We start from the raw sequence: 14611 nt of genomic DNA, 5'->3' as shown, positions 1-14611 counted from the left end.
AGGCTTCTCAACAAATCAAAATTGCAGCACATCTCGGGGAAAGCACTGCTGTATCTTGAGGTCCAGTAAGAACTTCCAGATCATCGTGTCAGAGGCAGAAAGGGTGACACCTCACTCTGCCTGGCTGAGTGACCTTAGGCAAGTTACTTAGCCTCTTTGTGCTTCAGTCCTCACATCTGCAAGATGGGATAATAAGAGTCCCCAGAGAATTATTCTGAGGATTAACTGAACTTATTCATGAAAAGCACTTAGAACCATGTCCCACACATGGTAAGTACTCAGTAAATGCTACGTTCCATAACCATGCCTAATTACAAGCAAAACAAAACAAAACAACTCTTTTAAAAATCTATAAGTAGAATACCCAGATTAATTCCTCAGCGTGTCACGTCATACTTCTCACACAGTCACTTTACAGTAAAACTTACCAGATGACAAGTCCTGACCTCACCCTTCGAGTTTCCAATCAAATTTTTGGGTTTTAGCCAAGGATCACTAGGGGTCTGAAAAAGCCTCCTTCATGAAAGACAGACCAAAACAAAGATACAAATGACCTTAGAAGAGAAAGAGACAAAGTTGGGAGTACAAGCAAACTTAAAAATATATACAATATTGTGAAGCAACTATACTCTGACAAAAATTTTTTAAAAAGTAAAAAAAAATACATGTATGTGTATACCTAATACACACATATATGTATATGTATAAACATACCTACATACACACTCACATTCACATATATATATATACAAAATTAATGGTTAAGAGCGCAGGCTTTGGAGAAATAAATTATTACATTTATAAAATAAAAACAAACTTTACAAAAAAGGAGTTATCAGAAAACAGGAAAGAGTTTTTGACAATTAAAAAATATGGTGGTTGCTGCTACTGGGCATATGCCCTGAGAAAAACATAATTCAAAAAGATACATGTACCCCAGAGACTTTCCTGGTGGCGCAGTGGTTGAGAAACCGCTGGCCAATGCAGGGGACATGTGTTCGATCCCTGATCCAGGAAGATCCCACATGCTGCGGAGCAACTAAGCCTGTGCACCACAACTACTGAGCCTGCGCTCTAGAGCCCACAAGCCACAACTACTTAGCCCGCGTGCCACAACTGCTGAAGCCCATGCACCCTACAGCCAGCACGCCACAACTACTGAGCCTGCGTGCTGCAACTACTGAGCCCACATGCTATACCTACTGAAGCCCGCGCACCTAGAGCCTGTGCTCCACAACAAGAGAAGCCACGGCAACGAGAAGCCCGGGCACCGCAACGAAGAGGAGCCCCACTGGCCGTAACTAGAGAAAGCCCACGTGCAGCAACAAAGACCCAATGCAGCCAAAAATAAATAAATAAATAATAATAAAATAAAAAACAAAAAAATATACATGTACCCCAATGTTCATTGCAGCACTATTTACAATAGCCAGGATATGGAAACAACCTAAATGTCCATCTACAGATGAATGGATAAAGAAGATGTGGTATGTATATACAATGGAATATTACCAGACATAAAAAGTAATGAAGTTGGGTCATTTGTAGTGATATGGATGAACCTAGAGTCTGTCATACAGAGTGAAGTAAGTCAGAAAGAGAAAAATGAATATCGTATATTAACGCATATATATGGAATCTAGAAAAATGGTACCGATGAACCTATTTGCAGGGCAGGAAAAGAGATGCAGAGGTAGAGAACGGACTTGTGGACACAGGCGGGGAAGGGAAGGGTTAGACGAATTGAGAGAGTAGCATTGACATATATACACTACCATGTGTAAAACAGATAGCTAGTGAGAAGCTGCTGCATAGCACAGGGAGCTCAGCTCGGTGCTCTGTGATGACCTAGAGGGGTGGGATGGCAGCGGGGTGGGAGGGAGGCTCAAGGGAGGGGATATACGTATACATATAGTTGATTCACTTTGCTCTATAGCAGAAACTAACACAACACTGTAAAGCAATTATGCTCCAATAAAAAAATAAAATAGACTTTAAAAAATGGCGGTTGCAATGAATTCAATAGAATGATTAGAGAATAATGATAAGGAAATTTCCCAAGTAGTAGAAGAAAAATAAAGAAATAGGGGAGGAAAAAAACCTAGAAAATTAGAGGATTGACCCAATACCCAAATAACAGGAGTTTTGTACAGAGAGAATAGGAGAAAGGTGGGAAGGAGGGCCAAACAATTCTGAAATAAAGAACACAAGGAAATTTCCCATAACAAAAGGATCTGCATTTTCAGATGGAAAGTGCTCTCTGAATACTCAGCATAATGAATAAACCACGATCTACACCCAAAGCACATCATAGGGAAATTTTAGAAAACTATGTCTAATGAGAAGGGGGAAAAAACCACATACATATAACAGATTAGGAATCAGAATGACATTGCCATAATGAAAATGATTTTTCAAAAAATTTTTCTCCCTTCTTTTGTTTTTTCTATAATCAGTGATATATGACTTTATTGTCAGAAAATTTTAATATAAAAGAATCTATACTTGGAGACTCTAGCCTAGATTTAAATGGTTCCATTTCTTAAGTGTCTTCATAATGTCACCATCTGCCTCTGCACTGATACAGAGACCCCTCTAGTCAGCGGAAGTCCTCTTCATAGAGGATGCCTGGGCTGTAGACATTGTTGGGAACAAGTCAGTCCAGGGATTCACTGCCCAGCTGCCCTGCATAGGAGTGTTGTCCACTCACACTTACTCAGTTACTGAGAGCTTGTCTTCAAGCATACTCCCAGAATATTTTGATATCTGAAGGAAGACAGAAGGCTCATAATTCTTCTTCCTTAGACACATTTTTCTATCCGTTATTATGATGTCTCCACTCTTGCAGTTAGCATTTATTTTAATAAGGAACTGCTAAATGCTCCAATTTATCTTCATTCCATTTATTGAATACTATGTCCTAGGCTCTGCCAAGAGATGATTTTCCTATCGACGGACTTACCTGTGGAGAAGATGAACACCGTGTTGTTCCAGAGCCCACGGCTCTTTAAGGCTGTGGTGACATTTCCCACTGCTTCATCCATAAGGGACACCATTCCTGCATAGTAATGCCTATTCTTATCTTGGATAAAGTCGTATGGCTTCAGGTATTCCTCGGGGACCTGAAGGGGCTCGTGGACAGACTGGAGAGCAAGGTAGAGAAACAGAGGCTGGAAAGAGAGTTTGTGCAAATCAGTTAAGAGGGCTTGGAAGCATTAAATATATATAGAGAAGCCCAGATTTATCAGTTAATAAAAGTAATATTCAGACAACCCACAAACTGGGTTAGAAATATTTGTAAGTCATATATCAGATAAGGGACTTGTATCTAGAATATATTAAGAACTCTTACAACTCAATAATAAAACTCAATTAACCCAACTACAAAATGGGCAAAGAATCTGAACAGATGTTTCTCCAAAGGAGATACACAAATGGCCAATAAGCACATGAAAAGATGCTCTGCATCATTAGTCATTAGGGAAATGCAAATAAAAACCACACTGAAATACCACTTCACACCCACTCGGAGGGTTATAATTTTAAAAATGGAAAATCAGAAGTGTTGGTGAGGATGTGGAAAAACTGAAACCCTCATTCATTGCTGATGGGGATGTAAAGTGGTGCAGCCAGTTTGAAAAACAACTTGGCAGTTCCTGAAATTGTTAAAGATATAGTTACCATATGAGTCAGCATTTCCATCCCTAGAAAAACAAAAGCATAAATCCACACAAAAACTTGTACATGGATGATCACAGTGGCATTATTCATAATAGCCCAAAAGTGGAAACAACTAAATGTCCACCGGTTGACGAATGGATTAACAAAATGTGGTCTATTTTCAGCAATAGACAGCAATAAAAGGAATATGATGCAGCCGTAAAAAGGAATGAAGTACTGACACATCCTACAACATAGATGCACCTTGAAAACATTATGTTAAGTGACAGAAACCAATCACAAAGATCACGTTTTGTATGATTCCATTCATATAAAATGTCCAGAATAGGCAAATCTATGGAAACAGAAAGTAGATTAGTGGTTGCCTGAAGCTGTAGGGAGTTGTGGGTGAGGGGAGGGATGAGTGACTTCTAACAGGTACAAGACTTCTTTTGGGGGCGGTGAAAATGTTCTAAACTTAGACTGTGGTGATGGTCGCAAAACTCTGTGAATTTACTATTGAATTGTGTACTTTAAATGGGTGAATTTTATGAAAATAAAAGCTTGAGTTCTAAAATGGCCTAGAAAGCTCTGATCCAAACAAATAATAATACCAATAATTCTGTCTCATGTAATACTCAAAAACCACCTTGCTACACCCATTTTATAGGTAAGTTAACTGAGGCTTAGAAAGGTTATATGACTTGCACAAGTTCGTATTAATTGCAGAGCAATTTCCTATTGGAAACCCCACTCTTACAGTGTGGCTATGTCCCAATAGATGGGTTGGCTTTCTGCTTTAGCTGAAAAATAAGTTACCACCTTTTAGGAGAGGTTTAAGAATTGTTTATATTTTTAGAAGAAAACAAGTGAACACCGTGCCTTGCTAGTCTTTGATCTAGGACCAAACATAAGGCCAATTTAATTCCTGGAAACTAAGGAGTATGATACATTGATTCATTTTACCTCTTACCCATTTTACAGAATTTAATGTTAATGATATTCTGTGTCAGCCTCTTCCTCTTAATGAGTCTTTCTGAAGGCTCTCTTCACTGCGCTCCTATAGAATTCTTTAATGAATTGAAAACTCTCAAAGAGACAACAACTGGCTCAACCCAAGAGTAAAAACATAATTCTGTTGGAGTATTTGAGGCATTTAAATCTCATAAAGGAATGGGGAAAAGTTAGAATGCAGACTGGGAGGTGGGCTCATATTTCATTCATTACTGTTGATAAATTGTTTTAAATTACATATTACACATCACTGTGATACAGTAATGGGTATACATATCTAGAACTCAAATAGACACCCAAGACAGTATTTTTAGTTCAGATCTTTGGAACTTAGAAACACCTTTTCCCAAAAATCAAAATGTTCAAAATGGCTGTTCAATATCAAAGACATCACTTTAAAACCTATTTTACTAAGGAGGCAGGTGATGGAATAAAAACCATGATGATGTAGACCCTAGGCTTCGTTTATACATTGTTTCCATGGGAACGCATTCCAAATTCCAACTCCAAAAGGCAACACTAACCCCTTTGACAGGCTTTAGCTCTGCCTCTGCTGCTCCTTGACACACGTGCGTTCTCCTCCAGCCACACAAGTCACACTGAAAAGTCCATGTTCCTCCAGACCATGGTGAAGGGAATCCCAGCAGATGCCCCACCCAGGTGGGGAGGAAGAACCCTGGGCTAAGATGTTCGGAGGGGAAAGGATGTGCAGGGACATCCAGGACCTGCCGGCGCAGTGAGGTTCCGCGGTGGGAACTGCCGTCTGGATCTTCAGCACTAGACCAAGCCCATGCCCCAGCCACCAGCCAAGGTCTGGATGGGGACGGATTAAAAATTGGAAAGCTACAACAATTTGCAACCCACATAAAGTTTTAAAAATCAGGAAATGTCACATGAAAACCTGTTTTGTTTCGTTTTTTTATTTTCTTGAAAACTCAGAACTTCTGACAACTCCAGGTCCACACTCCATCTGACAACAAATGGCTGGAGTATGAGAAACAGAGACCCCTGGCCTCCCCCAAGGGCTCTTTTATTTTCTAGTCTCCCCACTGTCCTACCTGAATGACTTCATTTATTTAGGGTAGCAGCCTGGCCCTTGTAAACATAAGACTTTGTGACCCTGGTCTGGATTCTCTACAGTGGACAGGGGTGGAGAAATGAAAAAGGGAGCTCACTGTTTCAGGAGAAAGTGCTCACCCAGGCCATTATGGGCAACTCGGCAGCTCCCGTCATTAAGGAGAGAAAGGGGAAGGAAGGCAGGTCATTTCCAGCCAACAAGTGATCCCTGGAGGTGACAGCTGGGGAGGGTGGTGGAGGAGAGATCTCATAACCACTCTGGGGAAAAAATAATGTTTCTGGGACCATCATTAAAGGGTCTTATAAATATTCAGTGTGGAAATCATTCTACACACTTTGTTAAATATAGCAAGAAATTACCTGAAAACCTCTCCTGTAATTATTCTTTAGTGGTTGAAGACATGACCATTGCTCTTGAGGGATTAAAATGATAATACTACAACAATTCCCCCATTTATCCAGTGGTCAGGCTCCTGTTAGTTCAAACAGAAGGGGCATAACTGAGAAGAGAAAATGAAAACAACCCCTGGGAGATGCAGTCTTCCCTGGCCTATGACTGTTACAGGCCCCGCAAAGGCCTCGTGCTACCTGCCAACTAGACTTACAGGTAAAGGTGATTCTTGAACAAAACAAGTTGTCTTTTTCCCGTTTCGTCAACAGTGATCTAGGACCATTTAGTGTATGGGCAAACATCCTTGCACACATCGGTATGGCTCTGGGTCACCAGGAGTCAGAATGATAAACAGTGTAGCCCATTTAATGAGGTGAGGACCAATGTACCACATTTTAGAGTATTTCCAACCAATATTGTAAAAATAAAGTTTCAGTTCTCACAAGGTGAACTTTATTCATGGAACAACTCATTTGCCAACAGTGCTAGATGTGAAACATTTCTATACTACTTTTAAATTGAAAAAAAAAATTAACAGAGTATTCTTAGTACCACGTGGTACCCCAGTGGAAAGAACAATTAACTCGGGCCCTCAGGTTCTCCACCACAGTCAGGAACCTGCCTTCAGCCTCTTGTCCTAAGACCCTCCCAGTAAACAGCTGTAGCCAATTTCCCCACATCTGCCAACCTCAGCTCACTGTTAGCCCAAAGCCAGCAGCTGCCGTCCTGGGGATGGGCTCATTATTAGTATGCTGTCTACTGACTTGCGTTCCAACCTAATGGAGCCTTGGCCTTTGGAGACTTTCAGGCCCATTCTGACCTTACTGACATCCTGATTCAAAACACCAAAGTCCTGGACCCGAGTTTGAACTCCATAGATCTCTGGGTTTGCGCAGGACCTTGATCTCTCCCTTGGTCTTTCTTGGGTGGGTCCAGATCTCTGCTCTCACCAACCCAGTTACAGCTGCCACTTTTACACCAACCCTAGCTGTACGCCTTTCTTTAGGTCTGTAAATTGGAATCCTAAATGTGAATCACGACCAAATGTTTAGGTATTAAGTAAAAGTATGACATTATAACCTAAAGTTATTAGCATATTAAAATGGTGCTAAGGGTTTATTTCCCTTTCTCATTATGCTAATTCCAGTAAGGAAGAAAGACTTAAATTCATTTCTTTAGTACATTTCCCTAATTTAAAGTATAACTTTTTTAAAAAGCATATGATATGTTTTTAAAGTGTTATTCTCTTTGACTTCCAAATTAAGACATTTCTTTCCAAATTGTGACAGGAAAAGGTAAGTGTCTACCACTAGAAAGTCACATTTGTTTTAAGAAGCTGCTAGTAGATGAGGTATGGGAGAAAACATTTATTTTTATTCTGCAAAGTTTTGAGGGGGGCTTTTTTTTTTTTTTGAGGTCCGCAGGCCTCTCACTGTTGTGGCCTCTCCCATTGCGGAGCACAGGCTCCAGACGCGCAGGCTCAGCAGCCATGGCTCACGGGCCTAGCCGCTCTGCGGCATGTGGGATCTTCCCGGACCTGGGCACGAACCCGTGTCCCCTGCATTGGCAGGCGGACTCTCAACCACTGCGCCACCAGGGAAGCCCGAGGGGGGCTATTTTTAACCAAACGATATTTTGTGACTGTGTTACTTTCACATTGTAGTATTAGTACTAAGGGAATTACCCTGTAGAAAAAGGAGAAAAGACATTCCTTCTTAACACTGTGCAATGGTTATTAGCAATATCTCCCTGATTCCAGCACCAACTGTGTTTCTGTTACAAAATAGCTCCATATGCTTTTTTCCCCCAAGAGCTCTTTAAAACAGACACATTTTTAAGTCAGCTTGTGGATACTTTGTGTGTATTTCTTTAATGATTTCCATCTTAGAGCAAGTTGCCTATGTTACAGTCTGTAGATAGCACAGAGAAGTAAGAACAGAATTAGATTCAATGTTGGAATAAAATGATGAAAGTCCTGTAATTGGTGTGCTGCGTCCTTTCATTGAGAATTGAAACTATAAACATTGGCATCTGCCGTCTTAAACTTTCTGGGGCTATTACTCAGCTATTGATTATTTCATTCATTTATGTCTATGCTTCAAACTTGACTTTGGGGATGCTGAAAAGGCTGGCTACTGCTTTGGAACGTTTCAGTCACTGTAGGAAAATGACCACCTCTCACCCAGCAATTTCCATATTACCTATGAGCAGCACCATACTAATCACACGGGTGTGGGTGGCTTGTGAGCTCTTAGGGCCTACAGTTTTCCTCAGTTCCTGAGCCTTCTCCCCCTACACCAGTTAAGACAGCCCACCCACCAGGAATGATTTCACCCCAGGTGCTTCCTCTTATTTGATTAATGTTATGGGCACTGGGAGAGAATACTCTATTGTTCCTTAATGGAAACAAATTTTTATTGTAGACATCTTATACTTGTTGCATGATTAAAGAGTGGTATATTGTGAACTTGTAAAGGGCAGATGGCTTCTGCTTGCTTCTCTGTGCTTGAGAGGAATAGATAGTGACTGCACATCAGAATCACTGGTTGGAGGTAGGAGCGGAGGGATAATTAAATACCAGTGATAGGGTCCCACCCCGGACCAATAAATCACAATATTTGGAAGTGGTATTTCTTCCAAGCTTTGCAGATGATCCCAATATACTGTCATTGTATTGTATACTGGAACCATCAAGCTGAGTCACAAACTGGGGCTCATAGTCGCTGGTCTGGGATATAAACTGTCAACTAGGGAGGCTTGTTAAGTGCACTGAGCTCTGGAGTTAAACAGTGCAGTTGCTGATTCTGTGACCTTGAACAAGTTACCTCATTTCTCTAAGCCAGTTTGCTTACCTGAAAAATGATGCCCACCTCAAACTTCAAAGGACAGGACAAGGACCACAGTTCCCTCAAGATCTTAGCTTGTTCTTTGGGTTTTTAACCTTATCTATAACATGCCAAACATACAGAAGAAGACTGAGAACTTAAGCCAATTACCTAGCAGTTATCTGTCGAACTACCTGAATATTGGTTTACATCTAGATTTTAAATCTGCATATGTCTACATATTTGAGAGAATATTCCAATTTCTTCCATGTTCCACAGCAAGCACGGCCACTCCAACAGGTCAGCATGAAAGAGTACAAAAAAGCCCAAAGTGGGGCAAAGAGTACAAAAAAGCCCAAAGTGGGGCAAAGCTGAGGACAGACACCAGGAAAGCCACTCAATGCTACGTTAGGGTAGGCAGGAAGAAACTATGTCAAAAACGGAGTCAGGAGCCAGGTGCCAAGTCTGAACAGGTATCGAAACAGGAATCCAAATGGTGATCTACACTGAGGACCTTCAGTAACCGCCAAGGAGGCAAAGCGCAGGAAACTGGAAAAACTGGATAACACCGCACGTTCTATAATTTGCAGTGTTAGAGTCCTATTGAAGGTCTAATTTCGAGGGCATGTTAATACAGTTCTTAATGAAGCCATATTTTGAGCCCAATATCTGACAACACAAATATCTGATTTAAAGGCATTTATAAGCTAAATCCAGAGAATTCAGCTTGAACTTGGGTTCAGGAGGTTAACTCCAGATTAACAACGACAACAACAAATGTCAAGGCTATTCAGACTCTTTTCTACTTTTATCTGTAAATAAGTCAAAAGATTTCAGCACATGACATATACAACTAGCTTCAGTATGGTCGATGTGATAAACAGGCTCATCAGTGTACCGTGTTTATAGATTAGAAGGCTCAATATTTTTAAGATGTCATTGTCCCCAAGTTGGTCCACAGATTCAATGAAATCCAAATCCAAGCAGGTACTTTTTTTTTTTTTTTTTGTAGAAATTGGCCAGCTGCTTCTAAATAAACATGGGAATGCAGAATATTTAGAATAGCCAAAATAACCTTGGCGGAGGGCTGGGAAATACAAAGTTAGGGAACTTGCCCTGAACCTTAAGTTTGTGGATACCTAACAGAAAGTTTGCCATAATAATGCCTCATCTTGTACATAAGCCTAACATTTTTTGAAAAAGTCAATTTACTAATTACCACACCTCCACACAGGATACTAAAATAATAAAACTATATTTGTACTGAAACACTATATGCACAGCATTCCTCAAAGTGTGATCTGGGGACCGCGTACAGCAGAATCACCCTTGAGTTTCCTTAAAATATTGACATATGGATTTTTCCCAGACTTAATAAATCAGACTTTTAGAGGTGGGCTCCAGGAATTTCTATTTTTAACAAGCTTCTCAGCTGATACTGAGGTACTCTAGAACTTGAAAGTGACTCCCCTAGTATTTATTAGGTTTTTCCCTAAAGGACAATGGCCTTTTCCTATATTCACCTGAAGAGATGCTATCTTCACACAATTTTGATATCAATAAAAAAGCAAGACTTACCTTCTCTGGTGGGTGGTTAGTTATGAGGGTTGTAGCCCTTTCAGTAAATACATTTGTTGAATACATATTTTTATACCCTGTTGCAACTTCTTCATCATCTCGAAAATCAAGAGCACATCGTGTAACATTCAGAGCGTTGATTAACGTACAGCGCTCATGGGAATAGTAATCTTCACTACCTAGAAGATATCCTACAAGGAGAATGCGAGATGAAAGTAGTCAGCATAGCATAAAACATGTTAAACAAACGAAGGTCTCAGCATTTAATTGCCTAATGCAATTGATTATCCATGTCAGGGCTAATCAAATGACAAGGCTAATCAGAGCACCATTTCTTAACATCTCTATATTTGCTAGCATAAAGCATTAAAATGTTATCGTAAAAAAAATTCAAATCCACCCCTTAGCCCAGTCTTTAGAATATAAGCTCTATCACGTAACTCTCAAAGTGGGTGATTCCAAGTAAATATGTTTTAAAAAATCAGAGTTTAAATTCAGTAAAAGTGATGACATTTTAATCTTTTAAAGCTATCTAATGGTTAAAATAGCATATGGTTCAGGTGATTTGTTACAAATTTTTACTCTGAGGTGATCACATAAATGAACGCAGAATTCAAATAACGTTGATATTGACCTTGGCCGACTGGCTTCAAGGTTATTTACAGAAGTAGCTCTTGGAGGCATCATCTTTAGTCAGATGCTGACACCCACTGGTGAAAGACACAAAGATTTCCAAACAGAGGATCTCTAAACATAACAACCAAAAGAGCAAACTAACATGTGGTGTTGAAATTAGATTTTTCTACGTCTGTTGATCTCAATTTCACCCCCAATTTAAATGGCATCAATGGCCTATCCCACAATTTAGACTTAAACATGGGAGAAATGTTTTCTCAAGTTTAGTTGTTCCTGCAAATGTTCCATATTTTCCTAAAATATTAAAATAAGCTGTGCTGCATGTTATATGGTTCTATTTATATGAGATGTTCAGAATAGGCAAATCTGTAGAGACAGAAAGTAGGTTAGTGGTTGCCTAGGGCTATGAGGGTCAGGGGAAAATGGGGAGTGACTGCTAATGTGTAGGGGGTTTCTTTATTGGGGTGATGGAAACGTTCTACATTTGATTGTAGTGACCGTGGTACAACCCTGTGAATTTATTTAAAAATCAATGAACTGTACATTTTAATGGGGTGAATTATATGGTATGTGAATTACACCTCGATAAAGCTATCCAAAAGAAATAACTGTGCTGGACTCCGAGCTATCTCCTGACAAACACTGCTTATTAACATTAAAATGAAGATAATAAAATTGGCCTCTTTCTCCAGTTCTAAATATTTCTTATAATCACAATTAAAAGCCCTACATATCTTACCTAGTAAATGAATTCATTTTAATTTCCTCCTTTTCCATGATTCAGTAAATTCAAGGTCCTAAATACAATGAATATCTTAGTTTTAAGATAACTCTTTAAATGGTAATCTTTTCTGCTACAGGTATAACAGAAAGGGAAAGCCAATGTGTTTGCTAATTAATATATAATCGAAAAACAAATGTATCCATGAAAATAATTTCAGTCCTTATATGGGTAATTAAAGGGGTCAGGACACTGGTGTTCTATTTGGGGTTAATAACTGCTGGTAACACCTTGAAGAATCACTTCAGGTTCTTTATCTGTAAGAATAAACTGTTTTCTATCATTTGGGGAAATACATGCAGAGGATATACTTGATAAAAAGATGTATAAACCATAAATATTAAAAAGTTAGTACAAATAGGATTCCAATAGAACTCTTTATTCACATAATAGAACTATCTATTCACAAACTTGGTCAAACTAATACCAAGCAACCATGTGACAGTCACATAGAACTTTCTCATAACAATGATTCACAAATTTGAACTTACGTGCTGAGTCTAAAGAATATGGCAGCGATGCTTTTTGGGGAAAAATGAGAAACTGTTTTGAACAATTAAATCTCTGCTGTATTTAACAGCTTTATTGAGAATAATTCACATAACATACAAATCACTCATTTACGTTGTACAGTTCAATGGTTCTTAGTGTACTCAGAGTTGTGCAACCAGGCCCACAATCATCTGGTTTTTAACAGAACATCTAAGTCATAACAGTGATAACAACTGCATCGTCATCATGCCCTCCTTCTCTGCAAGTCTCCCTTCCATGAATGTGCGGTGGGGTGTCTGTCTGTCTAAATCCATTTAGGCTTCTTAATTCTCATAAAAGGATGTTATTTCCACCTCTGTCCAACTGAATTTTTAAATATATAATTTGGTTTACATATATAATTTTAAAATATAAAATTTGGTTTTTAATTAAAACAATTAAAATATCCTTCCAGTTGCCAGAGTACAGGTATCGACCCATCGTTAAGCAAAGACCTGATTGAAAATTGTCAAAGGATATAGAGGCTGTTTTTTCCTCTAGAATTTCCAAGATGACTAAGACGTCTTATACCCAAGTCCTGTTTTTAACAGCTATTTAAGAATACTGAGGATATATCCAGATTCATCAGGGAAGAATGCATTATTGATTAAGCAATGTCTGCTAGAGAACCCAGATGGGAGTGGGTCACACGGTGTCTCATGTCTGGATGTCCTTACATCTCGACTTAAACTGTGGTTCGAACTAGGCACTATAGAGCTGTGAGCTTCAACTGCACTGTGTGGGCCCCATATAGTCACTTGAACTGAAACGTACTTTGGTGCTCTGGTCCTAGCTTGAATAAAAGAGAATGTCTCAAGAAACATCTATAAGACAACCACCATTTTATTACTAAAATGATGTTTTTGAGGATGCTGCCACCTTACCTTCTCCCAAAGGAGAAATTTCTCTCAGGTCTAAGAGCCAGAAAATGCTTTACTCTTCCTGAACATCTGGTTTCCATTTAACTTATAAGTAATGTGACACTTATAGACTGCTTTTTTTTTTTTTTTTTTTGCTTTGAGCATAAGAAGTCCCAAATCTCAGAGTTGAATGTGAAGTCTGCTACAGCCAGGCAAGTTTTTTTTTTTTTTAATAACTCGGTGCCAAGCAACTATTCCATCTTTTTCTATTCATCCTGGTTTTTAAAAAATATATCTTTATTGGAGTATAATTGATTCAAAATACTGTGTTAGTTTCTGTTGCACAACAAAGCGAATCAGCCATATGCATACACATGTCCCCATATCCCCTTCCCTTAAGCCTCCCTCCCATCCTCCCTATCCCACCCCTCTAGGTCGTCGCAAAGCACCAAGCCTATCTCCCTGTGCTATGCTGCTGCTTCCCACCAGCCAACTATTTTACATTCAGTAGTGTACGTATGTCGATGCTATGTCAATGCTACTCTCACTTCGCCCCAGCTTCGCCCTCCCACCCCATGTCCTCAAGTCCATTTTCTATGTCTATCTCTTTATTCCTGCCCTGCAACTAGGTTCATCAGTACCATTTTTTTTTCAGATTCCATATATATGTGTTAGCATACAGTATTTGTTTTTCTCTGACTTATTTCACTCTGTATGACAGACTCTAGGTCCATCCACCTCACCACAAGTAACTCAATTTCGTTTCTTTTTATGGCTGAGTAATATTCCATTGTATATATGTGCCATATCTTCTTTATCCATTCATCTGTCGCTGGACATTTAGGTTGGTTCCATGTCCTGGCTATTGTAAATAGTGCTGCAATGAACATTGGGGTACATGTCTCTTTTTGAATTATGGTTTTCACGGGGTATATGCCCAGTAGTGGGATTGCTGGGTCATATGGTAATTCTATTTTTAGTTTTTTAAGGAACCTCCATACTGTTCTCCATAGTGGCTGTATCAATTTACATTCCCACCAACAGTGCAGAAGGGTTCCCTTTTCACCACACCCTTTCCAGTATTTATTGTTTCTAGATTTTTTGATAATGGCAATTCTGACTGGCATGAGGTGATACCTCATCATAGTTTTTTTTTTTTTTTTTTTTTTGCGGTACGCAGGCCTCTCATTGCTGTGGCCTCTCCCGTTGTGGAGCACAGGCTCTGGATGCGCAGGCTCAGCAGCCACGGCTCACGGGC

At 39.5% G+C, this 14611-nt stretch overlaps 1 protein-coding gene across 1 annotated transcript in view; it reads right to left on the bottom strand.

Annotated features, from left to right (window-relative positions):
• ARSB (arylsulfatase B) overlaps positions 1-14611 on the bottom strand; it is a 175813-nt gene that overhangs the window by 135414 nt on the left and 25788 nt on the right. Inside the window, exons 3-4 of the mRNA XM_027100753.1 lie at positions 10546-10736; positions 2963-3170 (exon numbers count right to left, since the gene is read on the bottom strand). Of these exons, the coding sequence (XP_026956554.1) occupies positions 2963-3170; positions 10546-10736 (399 nt within the window). The remainder of the gene's footprint in view (positions 1-2962; positions 3171-10545; positions 10737-14611) is intronic.

The sequence above is a fragment of the Aethalodelphis obliquidens genome, unplaced genomic scaffold (assembly GCF_003676395.1).
Source record: "Aethalodelphis obliquidens isolate GAN/ISIS:26980383/991018 unplaced genomic scaffold, ASM367639v1 scaffold4, whole genome shotgun sequence".
Taxonomy (NCBI): domain Eukaryota; kingdom Metazoa; phylum Chordata; class Mammalia; order Artiodactyla; family Delphinidae; genus Aethalodelphis; species Aethalodelphis obliquidens.
Note: the sequence above shows the minus strand (reverse complement) of the source record. Positions and strands in the feature narration are given on the sequence as shown.